The sequence below is a fragment of the Staurois parvus genome, unplaced genomic scaffold (genome assembly GCF_062004578.1).
Source record: "Staurois parvus isolate SC_StPar_1 unplaced genomic scaffold, SC_StPar_1.0 ptg000770l, whole genome shotgun sequence".
Lineage (NCBI taxonomy): Eukaryota > Metazoa > Chordata > Amphibia > Anura > Ranidae > Staurois > Staurois parvus.
In genome coordinates this window covers 55,631-82,917 of record NW_028318566.1, presented here as the reverse complement: position 1 = coordinate 82,917, position 27,287 = coordinate 55,631, and the positions used below count along the sequence as shown (strand labels likewise).

Genomic DNA, 27,287 nt, shown 5'->3' with positions numbered 1-27,287 from the left:
AATGCAATTTGCCATGCAACAATCACGGCAAAACTGCACCACATACTATGTGCCATTGAAAATAATGGCACCTGAACCTGCATTTTGTGATCGCAGTGATTCTGCTGCGATCCCAAAATGCCCCGGTGGGAATAGAGCCACCCTGGTTTACACATATGTGATTTTAGATGCGTTTTCAAGGTTAGATTTGCATGACAGGCTAGATATTATGTGTTCCTCTTGAGGTAGTTCACACAGATATGATCCACACACATTGCGTTTTGATTGCCATTACAAAAAGGGTCCTGTGTGTTCCAGACTTGCAAGTGATAGAGAAGAGTGGCATGTGGAGATAAGTGAGAGAGAGAATGAGAATGAATCGCACCTGTAATGAAAGTGAGATGTGAACCCAGGAGCCAGGATGCAATTCCTGTTCTCCATGGTGACCTGGAATTTGTTGAGCCCTGGTATATACAAAGCAGGCTATTCTGATAATAGTATTTCATTACAGAATAATGACTTTTGGAAAGTTCAACTTTTTTCTCGAAATATTGTGCAGTAAAGTGAGTCAACTTTAGGATTGTTTTCTGCAGCTTTGTGTATGATGTTCAAAGAAAAATTCCAGGCATTGGTTTGCTATACACATAATTACATTGGCCCAGCTTGGACCAATGTATCTATGTATATACCATACCAGGCCAAAGCTGGAAATCACTGAATTAGACACCGCTACTCCAGTGATCTCCATTTGCCTCTGGGTCCTGGGTGAGTGGTTGCTTTCCTGCGTTGTAAACACAGGAGGCCAGCAGCTTGGCACAGGTACCATTCAGAGAATGCTGTGCATTTGTCAAATGAATGTAAAGTGTTTTGATTGGATGAGGTGGAAAGTATGACTCAGTTGTCAACAGTCCTGAAATGTCTGGGACATTTACAAATTTTTAACAGCTGTCCTGATCAGACCTTGTCCCAGGCTGAATCCCTGAAATCAAGGTCTGTCACAGAAGACAGCTGAGCTGCTCGCTGTTCAACTTTAGTGCAGATGGCACCAAAAACACATGCTACCACGTGGGGTGGGTATTAACAGCCACATTATTAAAGCCCTGATCCCTCTCCCTACCTTTATCACCTCCCCCCAGCAGCAGAGCTGTTCAGCGGTTCTGTATTGGGGAATGTCTGACTCTGACTGAGATACCAAGAAGTCAGGTGGTGCCTGCCTCTGCCCCGTGTGATTGGTCGGGACTCCTGAGGGGGTCAACTCTTACCTTAGGAATGGATTCATAATTGTGCACACCAATCCATCCATCTTGTCAAGCCTCTGACTTAATTGGTGACATCTCCTCATCTGATCTCCATTCCGGTACACACAACCATCTCCATCTGGTACACACATTCCTTTCCATCCAGTACACACATTCCTCTCCATCCAGTCCTCTCTCCATCCTGTACACACAGTCTTCTCTCCATCCTGTACACACACAGTCCTCTCTCCACCCTTTACACACACAGTCCTCTCTCCACCCTTTACACACACAGTCCTCTCTCCATCCTGTACACACACAGTCTTCTCTCCGTCCTGTACACACACAGTCCTCTCTCCGTCCTGTACACACACAGTCTTCTCTCCGTCCTGTACACACACAGTCTTCTCTCCGTCCTGTACACACACAGTCTTCTCTCCGTCCTGTACACACACAGTCTTCTCTCCATCCTGTACACACTCAGTCTTCTCTCCATCCTGTACACACACAGTCTTCTCTCCATCCTGTACACACTCAGTCTTCTCTCCATCCTGTACACACACAGTCCTCTCTCCATCCTGTACACACACAGTCTTCTCTCCATCCTGTACACACACAGTCTTCTCTCCATCCTGTACACACTCAGTCTTCTCTCCATCCTGTACACACTCAGTCTTCTCTCCATCCTGTACACACACAGTCCTCTCTCCATCCGGTACACACAGTCCTCTCTCCATCCTGTACACACACAGTCTTCTCTCCATCCTGTACACACACAGTCTTCTCTCCATCCTGTGCACACACAGTCCTCTCTCCATCCTGTACACACACAGTCCTCTCTCCATCCGGTACACACACAGTCCTCTCTCCATCCTGTACACACACAGTCCTCTCTCCATCTGGTACACACATTCCTCTCCATCCGTTACACGTATTCCTCTCCATCCAGTCCTCTCTCCATCCGGAACACACAGTCCTCTCCGTTCAGTCATCTCCATCCAGTCACCTCTGTCCTGTACAGAGTCATCTCCATCCTGTGCACACAGCCATTCCATCCTGTACAGAGTCAACTCCATTCTGTCACCTCCATTCGGTACACACAACCACCTCCATCCGGTACACATAGTCATTTCCATCTAGTCATCTCCATTCTGTACACAGTCTTTTCCATCCAGTCCTCTCCATCCCTGTACACACAGTAATCTCCATCCTGTAAACATAGTTCTGTCTGTTCTGTCATCTCCATCCTGTACACACAGTCATTTCCATCCAGTCAACTCCATCCTGTCCACACGGTCATTTCCATCCAGTCAACTCCATCCTGTACACACGGTAATCTTCATCCTGTAAACACAGTTATCTCCGTTGTCATCTCCATCCTGTACACACAGTCATCTCCATCCTGTACAGAGTCATCCTGTACAGAGTTGTCCGGTACACAGAGCTCTCTCCATCCAGTCATCTCCATCCTGTACACAGTCAACCTATACACAGATTCATCTCCATCCTGTACAGAGTCATCCTGTACACGGTCATCTCTATCCAGTAATTTCCATCCAGTACACAATCATCTCCATCCCATTTTCATTTTGAAACTATCAAATGCAAGGGCTTACCCAGCTGGATAAAAATTAAATTTATGTAGCCCATATACTACATAATTTTAGGCAAATCTTAAAAAGGTGATTGTATAGCAATTCCACATTCAGTTTGCAGAGTGTGATTTCAGAATTATAGAACAGATTATTGTATATCCCTGCCATTTTTTCTATACATGTTGAAATTATCGTCTAGGTTAATATCAATATATATAAGGATTAATATGTGTATAAATAAAGAGTGCGCTAATTATTCACAAAAAATGCAAGGATAAATAATAGAAACAACAAATAAAATCCATAAATATAAACATAAATCCAGCCACCATAAACAGTGATAATCCAATATCAACTTAATGTCAATCTTGAAACAAACATCCATGTGCAAATCCGACACCAGATGAAATGAATACACTCACCAGAGCTATATGCTGATTAAATTATAAACCAGCATGATAGCATTTTGCTCTGGGAGCGATGATCTGCAGGATATCCCAGTAGAGCAGTGGTTCTCAACCTTCCTAATGCCGCGACCCTTTAATACAGTTCCTCATGTTGTGGTGACCCCCAACCATAAAATTATTTTCGTTGCTACTTCATAACTGTAATTTTGCAGTGAGAGGAGTAGTGCCACATCATTGGTGTCAGTGAAAGGAGTAGTGCCCCATCACTGATGTCAGTGGGAGGAATAGTGTCCCATCGTTGGTATCAGTGGGAGGAATAGTGTCCCATCACTGATGTCAGTGGGAGGAATAGTGTCCCATCGTTGGTATCAGTGGGAGGAATAGTGTCCCATCATTGGTATCAGTGGGAGGAATAGTGCCACATTGTTGGTGTCAGTGGGAGGAATAGTGCCCCATCATTGGTGTCAGTGTGGGAGGAATAGTGCCCCATCATTGGTGTCAGTGGGAGGGGGGGGAATAGTGCCCCATCATTGATACTAGTGTAGGGGGGAATTGTGCCCCATCATTGGTGTCAGTGGGGGGGGATAGTGCCCCATCGTTGGTGTCAGTGGGGGGAGGAATAGTGCCCCATCGTTGGTGTCAGTGGGGGGAGGAATAGTGCCCCATCGTTGGTGTCAGTGGGGGGAGGAATAGTGCCCCATCGTTGGTGTCAGTGGGAAGAATAGTGCCCCATCATTGGTATTAGTGACACCAATGATGGGGCACTATTCCTCCCACTGACACCAATGATACTTACTTTGCTGACTCCTGCTCCAGCCTGGGCTTGCTCCCTCCCTCTCCCATCTACAGCCAGCAAACCTGGCTGCAGCAGCACCATCTGCATGCTACAGACACTTACCTGCCAGCTGTCTTCCTTCTCCGGCCGCTCCTTCGCTCGATCTTCTTTGATCTTCGCGCTGCTGCTCGGCGCCTCCTCTCCAAGCTCCACCTCCTCGCCGGTAATTGGCCGCCTGTGTGCCTCTCCTGAGCTACAGTTCCGGCGGCCAATCACTGGCGAGGAGGCGGAGCTGTTGAGTGATCCCGGGGATGTGGCCAGATGACAGGGGCGGCATGTCATCCCATGCACACATCGCGGTCCAGGGAAATGTGGACGTATCTGCATGTAGGCGGACCCGCCTGGAGACTGATAGAGGAGCGGTGTCTCGGTTCCTAAGACCATCGGAAATATGTGTTTTCCGATGGTCTTAGGAGACCCCTGTGAAAGGGTTGTTCGACCCCCAAAGGGGTCGCGACCCACAGGTTGAGAACCGCTGCAGTAGAGGAACAGCAACCAATAGTGATCCAATCAGCACATATGGAACAGCTAAGCAGCAAATGGTCTTCCAATAACATGGGCAAAGCTCGAGGAATCAGAAGAGATATGATGGTGTAGTACCCGACGTCACGTCCAATCTGATTCATAACAGCTTTGCTTTTCTTCCTGGTGAGCTGTGATTGGCACATGGTACATGTGGCCAATCACAGCTCCCTCTACTAGGTGACTAGCTGGACACTATTATTTTGAACTGTCATAAACCTAACCCACTCATGATAGATCAAAGCAAGCACTGCATTGCAGGAGCAATAATCTTCATTGCTCCTGCAATGCTAAGTGTAAAAAATAAAAAAACAAATCCCTGATCACCCCCCCCCCCCCAGAGTAGTACAATTTTAGCATGGTAACATTGCACTATTCTGATGAAAGTACTTTTTTTAAAAAAATCGTAAAAAAAAAAGAAAACATTGAGAGAATGTATTTGTAACTACTTGCTGTCTGCCTGCAGCTGGGCAAAGTGATGTACCCTTACGGTACTTTGTTTCGGGGTTTGCGATTAGCACATTTAACCCTTTGTTTGCCCCTATCAACCCTTTGATCTCCCAGTCACCCAGCCAGTGCCATTAGTACAGTGTCCGTATATAGAATTTTTCACTGATCCCTGTATTATTGCCACTAGTGACATCAGAGAGCATCAGGGTCAGCTAGTGTTAGATTACCTGCACATGATCGCACTCACCCTATAGGTTGCTGGTCACTCCTATTACTAGAATAGTGTTTGTACGAATCAATATATTGATCATGAACAGAACTATACTTGTGCCTTCTTAGTAGAATGTTCCCAAAAATACAGTGTTAGCAGGATCAGCCCCATTCGCTACCAGACCTAGCATTTAGCCCCTCCGCTGTTTCTCACAGATTTGTGTCAATTGATTGTGGGCCAAAGCAATTTATACGCACAATATATCGCCGCCTAAATTCAACTCTTGCCAGACAATTCTCATGGAAATCTATCACGGTTTCCGATTTTAAAACGTTTTTGGGCCTAACCCTCAACATTGGCATTATAAAGAAGAATGAATTGCGGTAATATTGGTCCACAGATCTTACTCATCATATGTCCATATTCTCTGCTTCTATATACAGGTGAAACTCGAAAAATTAGAATATCGTGCAAAAGTTCATTTATTTCTGTAATGCAACTTAAAAGGTAAAACTAATATATGAGATAGACTCATTACATGCAAAGCAAGATAGTTCAAGCCGTGATTTGTCATAATTGTGATGATTATGGCTTACAGCTCATGAAAACCCCAAATCCGCAATCTCAGAAAATTAGAATATTGTGAAGAGGTGCAATATTCTAGGGTCAAAGTGTCCCACTCTAATCAGCTAATTAAGCCATAACACCTGCAAAGGGTTCCTGAGCCTATAAATGGTCTCTCAGTCTGGTTCAGTAGGAATCACAATCATGGGAAAGACTGCTGACCTGACAGTTGTGCAGAAAACCATCATTGACAGCCTCCATAAGGAGGGAAAGCCTCAAAAAGGTAATTGCAAAAGAAGTTAGATGTTCCCAAAGTGCTGTATCAAAGCACATTAATAAAACGTTATGTGGAAGGGAAAAGTGTGGAAGAAAAAGGTGCACAAGCAGCAGGGATGACCGCAGCCTGGAGAGGATTGTCAGGAAAAGGCCATTCAAAAGTCGTTGGGGACTTTCACAAGGAGTGGACTGAGGCTGGAGTCAGTGCATCAAGAGCCACCACACACAGACGGATCCTGGACATGGGCTTCAAATGTCGTATTCCTCTTGACAAGCCGCTCCTGAACAAAAAACAACGTCAGAAGCATCTTACCTGGGTTAAAGAAAAACAACCTGGTCTGTTGCTCAGTGGTCCAAAGTCCTCTTATCTGATGAGAGCAACTTTTGCATCTCATTTGGAAACCAAGGACCCAGAGTATGGAGGAAGAATGGAGAGGCACACACTGCAAGATGCTTGAAGTCCAGTGTGAAGTTTCCAAAGTCTGTGTTGATTTGGGGAGCCATGTCATCTGCTGGTGTTGGTCCATTGTGCTTCATTAAGTCCAGGGTCAACGCAGCCATCTACCAGGAGATTTTGGAGCACCTTCATGCTTCCTTCCGCAGACGAGCTTTATGGGGATGCTGACTTCATTTTTCAGCAGGATTTGGCACCTGCCCACACTGCCAAAAGCACCAAAACCTGGTTTAATGACAGTGGGATTACTGTGCTTGGTTGGCCAGCAAACTCGTCTGACCTGAACCCCATAGAGAATCTATGGGGCATTGCCAAGAGAAAGATGAGAGACATGAGACCGAACAATGCAGAAGAGCTGAAGGCCGCTATTGAAGCATCCTGGTCTTCCATAACACCTCAGCAGTGCCACAGGCTGATAGCTTCCATGCCACGCCGCATTGAGGCAGTAATTGCTGCAAAAGGGGCCCAAACCAAGTACTGAGTACATACAGTGTGGAACAGAAGTATTTGAACACCCTGCGATTTTGCAAGTTCTCCCACTTAGAAATCATGGAGGGGTCTGAAATTCACATTGTAGTGCATTCCCACTCAGAGACAGAATAAAAAAAAAAATTCAGGAAATCACATTGTATGATTTTTAAAGAATTTATTTGTCTTGCACTGCTGAACATAAGTATTTGAACACCTAAGAAACAGCAAGAATTCTGGCTCTCAAAGACCTGTTACTGTGCCTTTAAAAAGTCCACCTCTACTCATTAATCTAACTTAGTAGCACCTGTCTGAGCTCTTTAAAGACAAATGTCCACCCCACAGTCAGTCAGATGCCAACTACTACCATGGGCAAGACCAAAGAGCTGTCAAAAGACACCAGAGACAAAATTGTGGACCTCCACAAGGCTGGAAAGGGCTATGGAGCAATTGCCAAGCAGCTTGGTGAAAATAGATCAACTTTTGGAGCAATTGTTAGAAAATAAAAGAGGCTAAAGACGACTGTCAGTCTCCCTCGGACTGGGGCTCCATGCAAGATCTCACCTCGTGGGGTATCACTGATGATAAGAAAGGTGAGGAATCAGCCCAGAACTACAAGGGAGGAGCTGGTCAATGACATGAAGAGAGCTGGGACCACAGTTTCAAAGGTCACTGTCGGTAGAACACTAAGCCGTTATGGTTTCAAATCATGCATTGCACAGAAGGTTCCCCTGCTCAAGTCATCACATGTCCAGGCCCGTCTGAAGTTTGCCAATGACCATCTGGATGATCCAGAGGAGGCATGGGAGAAAGTTATGCGGTCAGAGGAGACCAAAGTAGAACTGTTTGGTCTAAACTTCACTCGTCGTGTTTGGAGGAAAAAGAAGGATGAGTTGCATCCCAAGAACACCATCCCTACTGTGAAGCATGGAGGAGGTAACATCATGCTTTGGAGGTGCTTTTCTGCAAAGGGGACAGGACGACTGCACTGTATTAAGGAGAGGATGAATGAGGCCATTTATTGTGAGATTTTGAGCAACAACCTCCTTCCCTCAGTCAGAGCATTGAAGATGGGTCATGGCTGGGTCTTCCAACGTGACAACGACCCGAAGCACACAGCCAGGATAACCAAGGAGTGGCTCCGCAAGAAGCATATCAAGGTACTGGAGTGGCCTAGCCAGTCTCCAGACCTAAATCCAATAGAACATCTTTGGAGGGAGCTGAAACTCCGTGTTGCTTAGTGACAGCCCCGAAACCTGACAGAACTAGAGGAGATCTGTGTGGAGGAGTGGACCAAAATCCCTGTTGCAGTGTGTGCAAACCTGGTCAAGAACTACAGGAAACGTTTGACCTCTGTAATTGCAAACAAAGGCTTCTGCACCAAATATTAACACTGATTTTCTCAGGTGTTCAAATACTTACAGTACATGTTTGCTTTGGGATTGTTGCCTACACCCCGAGTGCTAGCAGCTACTATATACTTATATTTATTTTCAATTAGCTCTCGCTTGCATATTCTTATTATAATTAATATTGTGACATCTTCTCAAACCTACAGTTGTGTTCAAAATAATAGCAGTCAGACATCACTAACCTGATCAATCACTGTTTTTGGTAGAAATTATATTTTTAAATGGCAAATAATTTACTAGCAGGTGTAGTAGAGTAATAGAAATCCAACAGACCCAACAGTCATGACATGCATTCTGCTGATTCTGTGTAATTGAATCACTAATTGAAAGGGACATGTTCAAAATAATAGCAGTGTGGAGTTCAATTAGTGAGGTCATTCACTCTTTGAAAAACAGGTGGAATTATTGCCCTTATTTAAAGAAGGAAGGCAGCAAATGTTGTACATGCTGGTTACAGTGCATTTCTCTCTGAAATTCTGAGGAAAATGGGTTGTTCCAGACATTGTCCAGAAGAACAGCGTACCTTGATTAAAAAGTTGATTGGAGAAGGGAAAACATTTATTTATTTATTTCAGGTACTTATATAGCACCGTCAATTTACGCAGCGCTTTACATATATTTTGTACATTCACATTCAGGTCCCTAACTCACATATTCATACATACACATACTAAGGCCAATTTAGACAGGATCCAATTCACCTACCAGCATGTCTTTGGAGTGTGGGAGGAAACCGGAGTGTGGGAGGAAACCAGAGTACCCGGAGGAAACCCATGCAGGCACAGGGAGAACATGCAAACTCCAGGCAGGTGGTGCCATGGTTGGGATTTGAACCGACGACCCTAGTACTGCCAGGCGGAAGTCCTAACCATTTAGCCACTGTGCTGCCCAAACATATAAAGAAGTGCAGAAAATTATAGGCTGCTCAGCTAAAATGACTGTAAATGCTTTAAAATGGCAACCAAAACCTGAAAGACGTGGAAGAAAGCAAAAAACTACCATTCGAATGGATAGAAGAATAGCCAAAATGGCATCAATCAGCTCCAGGAAGATCAAAGAAGGTCTAAAGTTACCTGTGAGTACTGTTACAATTAGAAGACGCCTATGTGAAGCCAAGCTATCTGCAAGAAGCCCCCGCAAAGTCCCACTGTTGAAAAAAAGACGTGCTGAAGAGGTTACAATTTGCCAAAGAGCACATTGACTGGCCTAAAGAGAAATGGCGCAACATTTTGTGGACTGATGAAAGTAAGATTGTTCTTTTGGGTCTAGTGGCCGGAGACAGTTTGTCAGGCGACCCCCAAACACTGAATTCAAGCCACAGTACACTGTGAAGACAGTGAAGCGTGGATGCGCAAGCATCATGATATGGGGATGTTTCTCATACTACAGTGTTGGGCCTATTTATCGCATACCAGGGATCATGGATCAGTTTGAATACATCAGAATACTTGAAGAGGTCATGCTGCCTTATGCTGAAGAGGAAATGCCCTTGAAATGGGTGTTCCAACAAGACAACGACCCCAAACACACCAGTAAACGTGCAACATCATGGTTCCAGACCAACAAGATTGACATTATGGAGTGGCCAGCCCAATCCCCGGATCTTAATCCAATAGAAAACTTGTGGGGTGACATCAAAAATGCAGTTTCTGAGGCAAAACCAAGAAATAGAGAAGAACTGTGGAATGTAGTCCAATCATCCTGGGCTGGAATACCTGTTCACAGGGGCCAGAAGTTGGTTGACTCCATGCAACACAGATGTACAGCAGTTCTCAGAAACAGTGCTTATACAACTAAATATTAATTAAGTGATTCAAAGGAAAGCAAAATCTTCAAACATTTTTCAGTTTATATAGTGAATGTTTGAGTTTGTAAAGAAGAATACAAACACTGCTATTTTTTTGAACAGTCTAATATTCACTTTTCTTCAATTTTTTTTAGCGGAACAACATAAATTTGATATATTTTTCTTCATGTTTTGATTTGGAATAGAATGTGTAGTGTTCCCAATGCATTTGTGTGTATGGAAATAAAAATTATTAGAAGGATTTTGAGCTTTATTCACTTTTTTCAACACTGCTATTATTTTGAACACAACTGTATATCCGTGTTCTTATGAAACTATGCACATCTTCATATTCCAATATCCATGCTCCTTCAGCAAAACACCACAATTGTGCCCTCACCTGAATAATTTGACCTCACATATAATGCTTGGTCATAATGCGCTTATGTCCTCTTAATGGACTGGGATGGTGATGAACCATGAAGAGGAATCTTCTTTCAAAATAAACAGATCACCTTCTCCACATGTCTCTTACTACTCCTTTCTCCTCCGATCGACATAAAAAATGAAAGACTATTAGTGTCTTATCTTTATAAAAACATCGATTTATTTAAAACTCAAAATGGCCACTCACATAAAAAGGTGCTGAATGGCACCACATATATTCAGCGTAATATACATAACATGGTCCAGATGGTGGGGATTCACATATTGGTTTGTTTTATTTTATGGATCCAGATGTCTCACTCATCTTGTGTTCCTTGATCCTCCAATGACCGCAAGCGTTGGGATGTCACAAGCCCATCCCCTACACGCCACAGGGTTACATGGCTTTTTTAGGGGGACAAATTCGTCACGGTGTATTATATTTAGGCACATTGATATGAATATATGTAGATGTGAGCTACTTCTCTATTGAATTGTTTTGCATTGTGCAGATGAGAATGCTCTTGTAGTACATTGCAGTGTGCTACCCAAACAATGTGTAGGTATGTTATTGTTGTTCATTACAGCTTGTTTAACCATTTGTGGACCGCCTACAGCAAATTTTACTGCGGTAGAGCGGCTCGCTGCACTGGATCATGTATATGTATGTGATCCAGCATTTCCGAGTAGGGTTCACGTGTGCCTGCCACCCAATCTGTTCTGTTATTCGCTACAGCACAAATCAGTCAGAAGGTCCTGGCCAATAATTTATGGTCGGGGCCTACTGATCGGCTTAGCAAATGACACTACAGAGCTCTGTATTTACTAAGAACACAGGGCTTTGTACATGGGAGCAGGGATGGGTCTGTTTTTCTCCCTGCAAAGCATCAAGTAGTAAAAGCAGCACATTATACACATTGCTAGGCACACAGTAACCCTTTAATTGCCCCTAGATGTAAACTCCTTCCAAGCCAGCATCATTAGTACAGTGACAGTGTATAGTATTATCACCGATCATTGTACTACTGTCACTGGAGATGTTAGTCAGTTCCAACCCAGTGTCAGATTGCCCGCTGCACACAATCACAGTCCCACTATACTTCACTGATCACTGCTATTACTAGTATAAAAAAAAAAAAAAATATATATATATAGATAGATAGATATATACACACACACACCATCGTTTGTAGGCGCTATAACTTTCACACAAACCAATTAATATACACCAAGACATTTGATTTTTTTTGGTCTTTTATTGTGTATTTAACCACTAGAGGACCGCCTGCAGTACATTTACTGCTACAAGGTGGCCCCTGTGCGCAGGATCACGTACAGTTGCAAGAAAAAGTATGTGAACCCCTTGGGATTACGTGGAGTTTTGCATGAATTGGGCATAAAATGTGCTCTGAACGTCATCTAAGTCACAACAATAGAAGAACACAGTCTGCTGAACATAATACTACACAAACATTAGATGTTCCCATGGTTTAATTGCACATAACATGTAAATATTCACAGTGCAGGGAGGAAAAAGTATGTGAGTCCCTAGCTTAATGACTTCTCCCAGAGCTAATTGGAGCCAGGAGTGAGCCAACCTTGACTCCAATCAGTGTGATGATATTGGATGTGTTGCTGACAGCTGTCCTGCCCTTAAAAAACACACACCTGTTTTGGGTTTACTGGTTTCAAGAAGCACTCTCTGATGTGAACCATGCCTCGCAGAAAAGAGCTCTCAGAAGACCTATGATCAAGAATTGTTGACTTGCATGAAGCTGGAAAGGGTTACAAAAGTATCTCCAAAAGCCTTGATGTTCATGTGTCCACGGTAAGACAGACTGTCTACAAATGGAGAAAGTTTAGCACTGTTGCTACTCTCCCTAGGCGTGGTCGTCCTGTAAAAATGACTGCAAGAGCACAGCGCAGAATGCTGCATGAGGTAAAGAAGAATACCAGAGTGTCAGCTAAAGACCTACAGAAATCTCTGGCACATGCTAACATTTTTGTTGACACATCTACAATAAGGAAAACATTAAACAAGAATGGAGTACATGGGAGGACACCACGGAGGAAGCCATTGCTGTCCAAAAAGAATATTGTAGCACGTTTGAAGTTTGCAAAAGAGCACCTGGATGTTCCACAGCACTACTGGCAGAATATACTGTGGACAGATGAAACCAAGATTGAGTTGTTTGGGAAGAACACACAACACTATGTGAGGAGAAAAAAAGGCCCAGCACACCAACATCAAAACCTCATCCCCACTGTGAAACATGGCGGAGGGAGCATCATGGTTTGGGGCTGCTTTGCTGCCTCAGGGCCTGGACGGATTGTTGTCATTGATGGGAAAATGAATTCCAGAGTTTATCAAGACATTTTGCAGGAAAACGTACGACCATCTGTCCACCAACTGAAGCTCCGCAGAGGATGGGTGATGCAACAGGACAATGACCCAAAGCATACAAGTAATTCTTCAAAACAATGGCTGCCACAGCACAGAATACGCCTTCTGGAGTGGCCCAGTCAGAGTCCTGACCTCAACCCGATTGAAATGCTGTGGCATGACCTTAAGAGAGCGATTCACACCAGACATCCCAAGAATATTTCTACACTGAAACAATTTTGTGAAGAGGAGTGGTCCAAAATGACTCCAGATCATTGTGCAGGTCTGATCTGCAACTACAGGAAATGTTTGGTTGAGGTTATTCCTGCCAAAGGAGGGTCAATCAGTTATTAAATCAAAGGTTCACATACTTTTTCCTCCCTGCACTGTGAATGTTTACATGTTATGTGCAATTAAACCATGGCAACATCTAATGTTTGTGTAGTATTATGTTCAGCAGACTGTGTTCTTCTATTGTTGTGACTTAGATGACGTTCAGAGCACATTTTATGCCCAATTCATGCAAAACTCCACGTAATCCCAAGGGGTTCACATACTTTTTCTTGCAACTGTATATAAATGATTCGCACTCCTTCTGTTTTCGCAGGCCGGGGGGGAAGCGCGTGTGCCCCCGCCGACCTGCAGGTGTCATGATTTGATCCCTGAGGGATCAATCATTCGACTTCAGCCAGTTATGTCTGGCCAAAGTCGGATGATCGGTCCCTGCCCTATCCTGTCCTTTGTTGACAGTTACAAAGTACAGGATATGATGTCAGTCTTCTCTGCCTGGACACATTTCATCCCAGAAAGAGAAGACATAGAAAACGTGAGTAAAACAGCACATTTTTACAGGTATAACACACCTAGGTCACATTTAACCCCCTGATTGCCCCCCCAGTTAACCCCTTCACTGCCCTGTCACCAGTGTCATTATTTACAGTGTACAGATTTTTTACTGATCACTGTATTAGTGTCGCTAGCGACTTCAGACAGCGTTAGCATCAGTTAGCGTCCCTCCCAGATAACGTCGGATTGCCCGTTTAGTACACCAGTACTCACATTTAACCCCTTGATTGCCAAGAACACACTCACTTACACACTAAACCTCCATTGATAGTATAGTGTCTGAACGGATCAATATCTTTGATCAGATCAGCACTATACCAACGTGCACATTAGTGTAGCGTCCCCAAAAACGCAGCGTTAACGAGATCAGCCCCGACAACTGCCAGTACCTGCGTTTAGCCCCTACATTTACCACCCCCCCTTCTCCTCCAGCAAGTGCAGTGTCAGTAGATCACTGTCACTTGATGCCTTACACACAAAACCGCAGTGTTCACAGAATCAGGGCTGATCTCTGTTAGTACTTGTCAGTACATTTTTTATAGCGGTTCAAGCAGTCTCTGACAGCCAGGCGCTCTTTTACCCGTGAGTCGCACTAGGTACCTATCAATTTAGTGGCCAAAATGTCCAACCAAAAGGTACACTAGTGAAGAGGTCTACAGGATTCTGAGCATGTCAGGTGAGAGTGAAGGGGAAGATTCACTGACAGAATCAGCCGCAGAATGCAAACCTGTAGACCGTGGTGGCACCCTGATAGATAGCTCAGACGACGTAGAAGTCCTTGCTAAGATCAAGCGTACCCGACCCCATTTCCAGGTTGCTGAGATGTTACAAACGCATGATGATGCGCTCTACCTTTTTGTGAACTGGCGAGCACCAGCGGCCTAGTACATCCTGGTCTTTTCCATACCAGCACTGCAGTATCACTTGGTGACATTGCGAGTCCCATTAGTGCAGTACAAGCTGGTGCGGTGGTAAGCACAAGTAGTGTCCCACGCCACCAAGAATTTTCACACAGGCCCATAGAGCCCATAGTGTCCTTCCACAAGTGCTTGCAAATACCGTTTGGCAGCCCACAAATTCTGCAGCACCCGTACTTCTCCCAACCCGGAATTCAGGTGGAAACAGCAAATTTAAATAGTCCCCTTGATTTTATGGAGCTGTTTTTCACAGAAGATCTGTATGCATTGATTGTGGATCAAAGCAATTTATATGCACAACAGTTTATTGCTGCCAACCCAAATTCAAACCTTGCCAGACCATTCACATGGAAACCCATTACGGTTTCCGAATTTAAAGTTTTTTTGGGTCTAACCCTCAACATGGGCATTACTAAAAAAAAGTCAATTGCGGTTGTATTGGTCCACAGACCCAATTCATCATATGCCTCTGTTCTCTGCTGCCATGGCCAGGACTAGATATGAGAATATAATGCATTTTATGCATTTCAGCGACAAAACACTCAGTCATGCTCGGGGTGACCCTGAATTTGACCGGCTCCACAAAATTTGGTCCCTCGTAAATCCCATTAACCAGAAATTTGCAGATGTCTATACTCCCCAGCAAAACATCTGATTTGATGAGTCCCTCATTAATTTTTCTGGCCGCCTTGCATTAAAACAATTTATCCCCAGCAAGCGTGCCATATATGGGGTCAAGATGTATAAGACCTGTGAAGGGGCAACAGGCTACACATCTAAGTTTAGGTAAAAGATAGTCACGTGGAGCCCCCCGGATGCCCAGACTACATGGGGAGCAGTGGCAAAATAGTTTGGGACTTGGTGTCACCCCTTTTCCAGGGGTACCACTTATACGTGGACAATTTTTATTCAAGCGTGCCACTATTTAGACATTTGTACAATTGTGGAATTGGTGCATGTGGCACTGTGCGATCTAATCACCAGGGCTTCCTGTAGCAATTGTGCATACAGAGATGGACGCGGTCACCCATCTTGCTAAGGCTCCTCCATCTTGTATCATTTCTACTCCCAAACCAGCCTCCCTCCAATTTCCCCACTCCCTCAGGAATGTGGTCTGGATGATGCCAGAGATCACAGGCTCAGCAGGAGAGCTTAATGGTTATAAATCCCACTAGCAGGTGCCTGGGTGTTTGTTAATAAATCTTACTTTCTGAAAGCGTTGAACTGTTTCTAAAGCTCTTTAATGCAAACTAAGAACCCCTGTCTCTGAAGAGCGCTACTGTGTGTTTTAAAACGTCTGCATACATCTGTCTGTGGTGACATTGTGTATACAAACAATTATTTAAACATCATAGTGTTATTGCTAATATTGCAGAGTTTCCTCTCTCTCTGTACAAAATGGAGGTGGTGGCAGTGTGAAGGGATAATTGCGTAATTAACCTGACCCAGTAACAATTGCTCCCAGGCTGCAGGTACACAGATTGTTGTCCATTAGCTGGAAAATCTTTGTCCTGGTGCAGCTGGGTGTGGCATTGTTACACATGTGACAGTGCAATTTTAGATTGACTAGTCCTTCGGTCCCAAGTTTGGTGAGAAGGGCTGGGGTCTGACGCCGCGATCGTCACACTTCCCCCAACGGCTTGTAAATACCCATTTTAGAAAGGGGGAAAAAGCCTGCTTGAGAAATGAGGAATTGCTTGCAGTGAAGTGGAAGGACCAACAGGATATTTTCGTCCTGTCTTCCATTCACGTAGATACAGCCATCCAAATTACCACGGCAACTGGTGTTGCTGAGAAGCCCCTCTGTGTCCATGATTATAACCTTAACATGAGAGGGGTGGACTTCAACAACCAGATGATGAAGCCATACTTAGTTTCCCAAAAAGCCAGACACTGGTACAAAAAAAGTGTCAGTTTATTTCAATTGGCTGTATATAATGCTTTTGTGCTTTACAAAGCAACTGGACATAGTGGATCCTTCCTAAAATTCCAGGAAGAGATCATCACAGCCCTTTTGTATCCAGAAGGTGCTGTGGCCCAAACCCCCAACCCAGATGCAGTTAGCTGGCTGCATGAGAGGCATTTTCCCCGATGCCATTCCTGGTACCTCAACCCAGAGGAACCCCCAAAAAAGATGTCTTGTCTGTAGCAGACATGGAATTAGGCGTGACTGTAAGAATTGTGCACACAGAGATGGACGCGGTCATCCATCTTGCTAAGAATCCTTCATATCTCTCTCCCTCCTTCAATCCCCCCCTCCCTCTCTATTGAGTGACACGTGGTCCCTGTGCTCTAGGGTTCAGAAGTGCACAGGCAATCAGGCACAGCGGGACAGCTTCATGGTTATAAATCCCAAACTAGCTGGTGCCCGGGTGTCTGTTAGCTTCTCAATCTGAGATATCGTAAAGCCATAAACCAGTCCTTCACTGAGCTTCAAAGACATTCCAGCTAGCTGTAAAACAGACTTGCATTTAAAAACCCACTTGTACATATAATTTTATATCTGGAGCTGGGAAATAATTACATAAAGTACAAGCATATATTCGGTTAGCTCAGTTTAATGCAAGTCGTCTGATATCTTACACCCCCTAGTTAAAATCTACAGGAGAGCAAAAAACATTATCCTATACCGTCCCAAGCAGGTATGTCATATTTAATATCTAGACGTTCAGCAGATGATTCTGCATATTAATCTACTAGTGGCTAGCCTGCTACATGCACCAAGGGTAGGTTATTGATCATGATATAAACTGGGAGGGATTTTGGTTCTAGCTTGGGTCTCCGCCTCCAACACCCTCCCCAAATGAGGTGATTGGTTCTCTGCTTCAAAGAGACACCCTGCTAGAAAAGGCTGTTATGCTTGGAGCAGAGAGTTAAGTTAAGTTGAAGAATTCTCCCTTTTAACATCGGAACAAACTTTGGGAGAACGGTACCCTTTTGTTCTGACACTAGAACGCTGCTTAAACCAAGGCTGATGGCAAGTACTTTACCGCTCTAAACTTCTTTCTGTTATCTCTTTGCTGTGTTATTGCTCTCTGTATTTATATATATATATATATATTTATAGGCTACATCTTTTTCATTAAATATTGTTATTGCACCATTTTGACCTTTTTAGTAATAAATCTTATTTTCTGAAAAGTGTTGAACTGTTTGTCAGGAATGGACTTGCCAATGGTGGTGGGACTCACCTGCCTTGTGGGCTGCAGTACCAGGGCTGGCCAGCAGGTGCTCTCAGCAACCAGAAGCTCACTCCTGCAGTCGGCCATCACCTGAGGCTGATTGCAGGAGGTGTATTTAAGGAATGGCCAGACCGCAGTCAGTGCCTTGTTGTATGTTTCCTATGAGCCCCTGTACCTGCATCCTGTCTGCTTCCTGCCTGATTCCTGATTCTGCTTTATCCTGACCCTGAATGAACTCTGCCTGTCCTGACTTCGGCTATTCCTGACCACTCTCCAGCCTGCTCCTTTGGTACCTTGTCTGCCTGATTGTTCCTGACCCGGCCCATCTGACTACGCTCTGCCTACTCCTTTGTGTCTTGTCTGCCCAATGATTCCTGACCCAGCCCGCCTGACCACTCCACCTCACCAGCCCTGACTGCTCTTATCTGTGTACATTCTGTTATCAGTTGGAGGTTTGGTTTTGTTATATTGTGCGTTATATTTGTGTATAACCCTTAATAAATTATATTGTTACACCATAATTGAGCCTGCATTTCCCTGTGTCAGTTCACACATCTCTGGTCTTACCGGGAGCCCTGACACTGTTTCTAAAGCTCTATAATGCAAACTAAGAATCCCTGTCTCTGAAGAGCACTACTGTGTGTTTTTAAACCTCTATATACCCCTGCCTGCGGTGACAGTGGTATACAGACGATTATTCCAAAATCATAGTGTTATTGCTAATATTGCCGAGTTTCCTCCTACTCTGTACAAAAAGGTGGTGGTGGCAGTGTGAAGGGTTAATTGCGTAATTAACCTGACCCAGTAACAATCGCTCTCAGGCTGCAGGTACACAGATTGTGGTCCATTAGCTGGAAAATCTGTGTGCAGGGTGCAGCTGGGCGTGGCATTGTTACACACGTGACAGTGCGGTTTTAGATTGGCTAGTCCTTCGGTCACGAGTTTGGTGAGAAGGGCTGAAGCCTGACGCCGCGATTGTCACAGTGACAGCCGCTTTTTTTGTCCTTCCTGTCCTGGTCAACCTGGCCTCTGCATCAAGGACTGCTTCTGTCGCTACCATGCACTACTGGGAGTATTAGTATAGGGTACAGCACGGCACTGTTCAGGGTACATAAATACACAGGGTCTCGAAAGATGCTAGGTTGTCAGGAAACTGGCTATCGCATTTGGAGAGACCCTACAATCTGTTTTAAAAAGTTAAAGTTTAAAAAAAAAAAATAAAGTAAAAAAAAAGTAAAAAATAAAAAAAAAATACAAAGTTCAAATTAAAAAAAAATTTAAAATTTTAATAACCAAAAATAGTTGTAGTTTTTTTGTTGTTGCTACTGTTACACTTTTACTGTTTTATTGTTACCCATTGCTGTTTTCTTTGCAGGAATGTCATTCAACTGCAGCGCTGACTTGTTTATTCTGACAGCAACAGGGTCTTCCTCTCAGAATATACATAAGTCAGTGTAGGCAGTGCTGTTGGATGAGATTTTTCATCCGCAGTTAAAAAAAAGAGCATATATGCCGAAGCATGGGGGCCTGGGGTGGCCAGTGGGTGGATGGCCCCTATGCTTCGGCATATATATTTTATAATATTTGTTGGCACATTTCATGTGTGCCCACCATTAGGAGTAGGTGGATGCAGGGAGGTATTCTAATGGTGGGCATACCACACACTTTTTCTGGCAGAGATTTCTTCTCTTTTTTTCATTCAGGCCACAGGCTGCATATAAAAAAAAAACAAAACATAGCATATACCTAACAAGGACCAGCGACGTACTGGTACATCACTGGACTTTGATTGGTTATACCAGGCATCATCCTGGCATTGTTTTATTCAGCCGCCAATGGGCTTTCATGTAAAAGCAATCCTAGTGGCTAATTAGCTGCAGGATTGCTTTTACAAGCAGCGAGGGAAGATGACCCCCTCCCCTGCTGCCTTCCACGGCCTTCTTGGGTAGTCCCGTGCCATCGTGGGGAACCTGAGAATGCAGCCGTTGTTCCTGCCAGCTGACCATAGAGCTGATTGGAGACCAGAATGGTGCCAATCATCTCTATAATCTAAGAAATCGGAAGCTACAATCATTTTATCACTTCAGTGTCACAGGATATAAACAGTGCCATTTGTAAATTGGGAAAGCATCTGATTACAACAATCTTGGTTTGATTAGATCATGTAAGAGCAGAGGCGATATCTAGAGTCTGATAGACCCCATATTTCTCAAAAAATAATATATGACAATGCCCATTGAAGTTATAGGGGATATTTGAATTCCCCATGACAACATTAAAAGTGATCAAAAAAAAAAATGAAAAGGGACAGTGTACAAATAATTAAAAAAATCAAAATAACTTTAAAAAAAAAAAAAAAAGGTACCCTCGCCCCCTCACGCACCTATGTGCGCAAGAGTTGACCCCGTGCCAGTATGTAAACAGCGGTTGCACCATGCATGTGAGGTATCGTCATGAACGTCAGATCAAGGGAAGTAATTCTAGCACTAGACCTCCTCTGTAAATCTAAAAAGGTAGCTTGTAAAGGCTTTTAAAGCATTGCCTATGGATATTAAAAATGTATGCAGTTTGTCGCCATTGCACGTCACATGCGCAGTTTTAAAGCATGTCATGTTTGGTATCTATTTACTCAGCATAGCATCATCTATGAGTTACCAAATAATGTACCAACATATTTTGTTTTTGTGCATTAAAATTAAAAAAAAAGTATTTAAAAAAAAAAAATCTGCATTTTAAAAATCGCTGTGCGAGTACTATGTGACATAAACAATTTCAGTACCCACCATTTTATTCACTACGGTGTCTGCTTTAAAAAATATATAATATATAATAATGTTTGAGGGTTCAAAGTAGTTTCCTAGCAAAAATACAGATTTTTTTCATTTGAACAAGTGTCAGAAAAGGCTTGGTCTTCAGCTGGTTAGAAGAGAGTGATTTGTGGCATAAACTTCTAATGCTGAGCATAAAATGCCTCCACCCCCCAAAATGACTCCCTTTTTTTTTTTTTTTTACACAAAATTGTCACTTAAATAATTTATTGCTCACACATGCCATGGGTATATGTGGAAACACTCCCCAAAATACATTCTGCTACTTCTCCTGAGTATGGGGGTACTACATATGAGACTTTTTGGGAGCCTAGCCACATACAGGAGCCTGAAATCCAATGACCACTTTGAAAGCCTGAAGGTGCATGACTTCCTCACTACCTATCACAGTTTCGGAGGCCCTGAAATGCCAGGATAGCACCAACCCTCCCCCCTCCCCCGAATGACCCCTTTTTGGAAAGGAGACACCCCAAGGAATTTGATAAGAAGCATTGTGAGTGTTTTGCAGATCTCATTTGTTGCCACAAGTTTTTGGAAAATGAAGAAAGAAAACAAAAACATTTTCTATTTTCTATTTTTATATTTCGAAACCTTGTGAGAAAAAATGGGACCTGCAAAATACTCACCATACCTCTTTTTAAATTCCTTGGGGTGTATACTTTCCAAAAAGGGGTCATTTTTGGGGGTTTGGTGCTATCCTGTCATTTCAGGGCCTCCAAAACTGTGATAGGTAGTAAGGTAGTGAAATGAGGAAGTTACGCACCTTCAGGCTTTCAAAGTGGTCATTGGATTCCAGGCTGCTGTATGTGGCTAGGCTCATACATGTGGTATCCCAATACTCAGTAGAAGTAGCAGAATGTATTTTGGGGTGTAATTCCACATATACCCATGGCTTGTGTGAGCAATATATAATTTAAGTGACAAGTTTGTGTCATTTTCCAAAAACTTGTGAAAAAAAATAAATCTTTCACGGACACAATACGCCTCTCAGCAGATAGCTTAGGGTGTTTGCTTTCCAAAAAGGGTTCATTTAGGGGTGTTTGTACTATCCTGGTATTTTAGCACCTCAAGAAATGTGATAGGCAGTCAGAAAGTAAAAGCTGTGTAAATTCCATTATCTATACCATAGTTTGTAGACGCTATAACTTTCACACAAAGCAATCAATATACACGTTATTGGAATTTTTGTTTACCAAAGACATGTGACAGAATACATTTTGGCCTAAATTTATGACTAACTTTGAGTTTACTATATATTTTTTATAGCAAAAAGTAAAAAATATAGTTTTTTTTCAAAATTTTAGGTCTTTTTTTGTTTATAGCGCGAAAAATAAAAAGCGCACACGTGATAAAATACCACCAAAAGAAAGCTATATTTGTGTGAAAAAAAGGACATAAAATTTGTTTGGGTACAGCAGTGCATGACTGCACAATTACCAGTTGAAATAGTGCAGCGCCGAATAGCAAAAAAAAGGCCTAGTCATTAAGGGGGTCAAATCCTCTGGAGAGAAAGCGGTTAATAAATAACATAAAACCCAGCGGTAAACAAATACCGCTATACGAAAGCTCTATTTGTGTGAAAAAAATTATATAAATGTCATTTGGGTACAGTGTTGCATAATCAAGCAATTGCCAGTTAAAGTAGCACAGTGCCAAATAGGAAAAAATGTCCTGGTCATGAAGGGAGTAAAACCTTCTGGAGCTTAAAATGATATTTAAGGCAATTAAAAAAAAACAAAAAACCCACAAATATGTTATGCTTACCTCCTCAGTGCAGTGGTTTTGCACAGATCAGCCCCAATCCTCTTCTTCTCGGGTCCCCTGTTGGTGCTTTTGGCCCCTGCCTCCTGCAAAGTGCCCCCAGAGCAAGCAGCTTCCTTTGGTGGCACCCAAACAGAATCACTCCTGAGCTGCTGCTCCAAATTTCCATTCACACACAGAGCCACGGCTCGACCCCCTCACTCCCCTCATTGGCTCACTGACTGTGATTGACAGCAGCGGACGCCAATGGCCACTTTAAGTGGTTAAAGGCCCATTCAAGGTGATTTCACGGTCTTTATGCTACATGTACACTGGCCACCTCTAAACGTAATTCTCCTGGCAGCAGAAAAACGCTAAATGCGGCAAAAAATCTGTACCTTTTTTTACCACATTTAGCACTTGGAGTTTATTAATTTCATTAGCCAGAGCCATTAAAATAAATATATACATAAGCGAGCGCCTTCCAAAACAACAGCAGCTGTACACCAAAGGCACCATATAAGACCTCCCAATAGACAATGTATAAAAAAGTGCAGCGCTAATATACAAATAGATAACAGTACGTATTAAATATGTAAACTCATATAAAAAGTTCAAAGTGACATAGTGCATATACATATAAGCCACTATGTTGTGTCTGGTAAAACGTGAGGAAAGGATTGTTACATCCAAAGGAAAGTTCAGTGAGAGGATGTGGATTGATTCTCAAACAATCTACTGCTTTCCAGGCAACACCGACTGTGTGCACGGTGAAAAATGGGGGTACAAATTACGCACTCACCAGATGCGCAATCTTTATGCGCTTTTCTGTACCATAACATAAACGACATCCATTAATGCACTGATAGCCGTAAACCCTTTGACAAAGAGCTATCGCTCGAAACGCGTCTGGGTCAGGCTTCAGCTGTTGACGCTTACACCGCCGGCACCACGAGGGGTCCCGGCGGCAACTCCATATAGGGTCAGTATCTCCATGTTATTTATACCTTGTACTTTTTGTCTGTATATGGGAATAAATGTACCCATAAGACATACTGCACTATTGGCCTCCTTTGCTTTCTTCTGAGCTCCTGCGGGAGCCAGGTTGTCTTGGAGAGTGGTGGTCATTTAAGGAGAAGGCCGATCGCAAGGTGCTGGATAAAGAAGGGGACCTGACCAGATTTGACCAGACCCTATTTGAGGGAATGGATGTCGTTTATGTTATGGTACAGAAAAGCGCATAAAGATTGCGCATCTGGTGAGTGCGTAATTTGTCCCCCCTTTTTTCACCGTGCACACAGTCGGTGTTGCCTGGAAAGCAGTAGATTGTTTGAGAATCAATCCACATCCTCTCACTGAACTTTCCTTTGGATGTAACAATCCTTTCCTCACGTTTTACCAGACACAACGTAGTGGCTTATATGTATATGCACTATGTCACTTTGAACTTTTTATATGAGTTTACATATTTAATACGTACGGTTATCTATTTGTATATTAGTGCTGCACTTTTTTATACATTAAAATAAATGCCCAAGCGCTAATTGTGGCTAGCGCTTAGACGCATTTACACGTGTTTTTGCTACATTGGCACTTTTTGGACAAATGTTCCTCTCCTGAGCAGGATTGTTCAGCATTCAGGAGAGGGACGTTTGTTGCCTCTAAACTCTGCTGCTCCTAAACTCTGATAAAAGCCTATGTACATGGACACATAGGCTTTTATTAAATTGAGTTCAGGGGCATTGGCAAAAAAATGCCAAAAGTTCCTAAACTCACGTTTAAAAGCAGCAGTGTGCATGAGGCCTTAAGGTGGTATTAAACTCAAAAGCAAAAATTTAATATAATGCAGCTTTCCCATCATTAGTCTTCTTTTTTTTTTTAGGCTTTTTTCCCTGTTTTTTTTTCACCTGGTGATCCAGCCAGTAACACACCTTCTGTACTGTAGTGCCTCCACTTTGGATAAAGGAGCACAGGGGGCGCCTGTGGACAGCAGCATTGTCATTCTGGGGGGAGGGAAGCAAATAGATGGACTAGCAGATTTAGATACACTAACAAATTGAGGCCAAACTTCCACACTACCACACCAAACTCCTGCAAACTCACACTTTATAAGCAGTTTCAGCAAATTGTTTTATTTCCTCTTTGGGGTAAAGGTTTTACATAAGTAGCTAATAAAAATAAAAGCTGATCATTGTAGGCACCCCAGCCAGAAGTAAATGGTAACTATTACATCTTCAGAACAGCTTGTTCTCTTGAAAAACAGACTTACTGACCAGATCACCAGATGGAAATAAAGAAAAGAAATGCCTAAAAAGGAAAACTAATGTAAACAACACATCCAGGAATCGGTGAGCTGCAATATAAGAAATGTTCCATATAATAATAATAATAATAATAATGTTTGCTTTTGGGTTTATTACTCCTTTAAGGAAGCATACATCAACAAATGCATAGGAGCAAGTGGAGTCTAATAGTTTATGACAAGCAGAGCATTTAAAACCAAAAACAGCAGGCTCTATCACTAACATCTCCTCTTATTATAGGTTCAGGCAGAGATTCGTAAGTTTTGGTTCCGCAGAAACTTATCCCTGGATCTGAAGCAGAAATCCCGTGTGACCAGCACTGGAGGAAGCTGTCATTATGGAGGAGTCCTGTCTCAGACCACCAACAGTGTGTGCCTGAGCATGGCAGCCAGGGGGAAACCACTGCCACTACCAGTTCACTCCACCGCCTATCTGCCAGGGTATTTCCCTGGCACCACAACCTCTGACAACAACCTTCTACAAGCCGGTAATTGCAGAGAGAACACCGAGCTCACCTGCGGAGCGGATATTCATCCCTGAGGTTTCTACTTATAGATGTCTGAACAACCTCATTTATTTTATATGGAAATGTCTGGGAACTGAAAGGACAGAGAGCTTTTATGTAAAAGCACTTAAATTGGGTCTCTACAGTGTCTATACGTGTAATATTAAAAAACGACACTTTTGTTTTAAACAAAAACACCCAGCTCCCCATCCTAGGCCCCAAAAGAAATCTAACCTTTAAACTCTCCACAAACATCATCGCATACTTACCTGTCCATAGTGGATTCTGTAGTGTTTAAAGCTTTGATGAAGAAATCCCCTCCAGTGCCGGCCATGCCTGCACAGTAGCTACCCACAGACTTGAATGGGGCCATATACCCAGCGTCTCTACTATAGGATTATGTCCATGTGTGGCCATCACTGGAGAAGAGGCCTACATCAAGGATGTAAACACAGCAGAAGGCTGCCGTCAGGGAGTGGTAGGTTTGCATCAGGATTGGGGGGGGGTTAGGTTAAATTAGTATTGTGGGGTGGGGGTGTAGCTAGGGATTCTTATAAGAAAAATGGAGTCGTACTTTAAAATTAAGGTCAGTTGGGCAGCCAGTATAAGCTGTCATAAACGGGTGATAAAAGCAGTAGAAGATGTCATCATATGCTTCTGCTTTAAAGCTTATCTATAGTTAAGATGTAAAACCATATATTTATTTCCACATTGTATTTCAATTATTTCTAGCCTATTCCCATTAATCTGAATGATCTTGAAATCTGTAAACTTACTTTGCCACGATCCCAGCACATTTACTTGAATTCTGTGACACATATTCACTTTGCCCTATGAGTAGGCACTGCTGTGTCACACATTTTACAGAGCTTGCCTTCTGAACTACAGAGGTGCTGAGAGGAGGAGTTTCAGAAGGCAGTCAGTACAGGAATCACTGCTTGCAGGTGTCAAGGTACCATGGGATATGTAGTCTTTAAAAACTGAAAGTAGGAGAGGACAAGCTACACAACATTCAGGGTATACAAGAAGTTGTCGAAAGAGATGGCGAGCAGACAGGCAAACTCACAATGTGGAAGGAGTTAGTTTATATTGGATTGTGAAAAAAATAATGACTGTTTGCTTTATCACAATGGAGACGTTATAAAATGAAAGTGTATGCTGTGACCAAAGATTTTCTTTATAAATGTGTATATAGACTGGGCTGACAAAAATGTGAATAAAGATTACTAAACAGTTACACAATTAAGGCTCCATACACACTAGTGGGTTTTTTTAAGCTCAAACAACGCTGCATAAAAAACGCTGGTAATAGTGTTTTTTGGTAGCGTTTTAACAGTACATACAGTGAGGAACAAAAGTCTTTGAACACCCTGCGATTTTGCAAGTTCTCCCACTTAGAAATCATGGAGGGGTCTGAAATTCACATTGTAGGTGCATTCCCACTCTGAGAGACAGAATTAAAAGAAAAATCAGGAAATCACATTGTATGATTTTTAAAGAATTTATTTGTCTTGCACTGCTGAACATAAGTATTTGAACACCTAAGAAACAGCAAGAATTCTGGCTCTCAAAGACCTGTTACTGTGCCTTTAAAAAGTCCACCTCTACTCATTAATCTAACTTAGTAGCACCTGTCTGAGCTCTTTAAAGACACCTGTCCACCCCACAGTCAGTCAGACGCCAACTACTACCATGGGCAAGACTAAAGAGCTGTCAAAAGACACCAGAGACAAAATTGTGGACCTCCACAAAGCTGGAAAGGGCTACGAGGCAATTGCCAAGCAGCTTGGTGAAAATAGATCAACTGTTGGAGCAATTGTTAGAAAATGGAAGAGGCTAAAGACGACTGTCAGTCTCCCTCGGACTGGGGCTCCATGCAAGATCTCACTTTGTGGGGTATCACTGATGATAAGAAAGGTGAGGAATCAGCCCAGAACTACAAAGGAGGAGCTGGTCAATG

The 27,287-nt window shown here is 43.0% G+C and overlaps 1 protein-coding gene across 1 annotated transcript in view; it reads left to right on the top strand.

The window, feature by feature from the left end:
• The window catches only part of LOC149444799 (parathyroid hormone/parathyroid hormone-related peptide receptor-like), a 64,751-nt gene extending 38,952 nt beyond the window's left edge, over nucleotides 1–25,799 (top strand). The window contains exon 12 of the mRNA XM_089654495.1: nucleotides 25,063–25,799. Within this exon, the coding sequence (XP_089510621.1) occupies nucleotides 25,063–25,362 (300 nt within the window). The 3' untranslated portion in view covers nucleotides 25,363–25,799. The remainder of the gene's footprint in view (nucleotides 1–25,062) is intronic.
• Nucleotides 25,800–27,287: the final 1,488 nt, after the last annotated feature.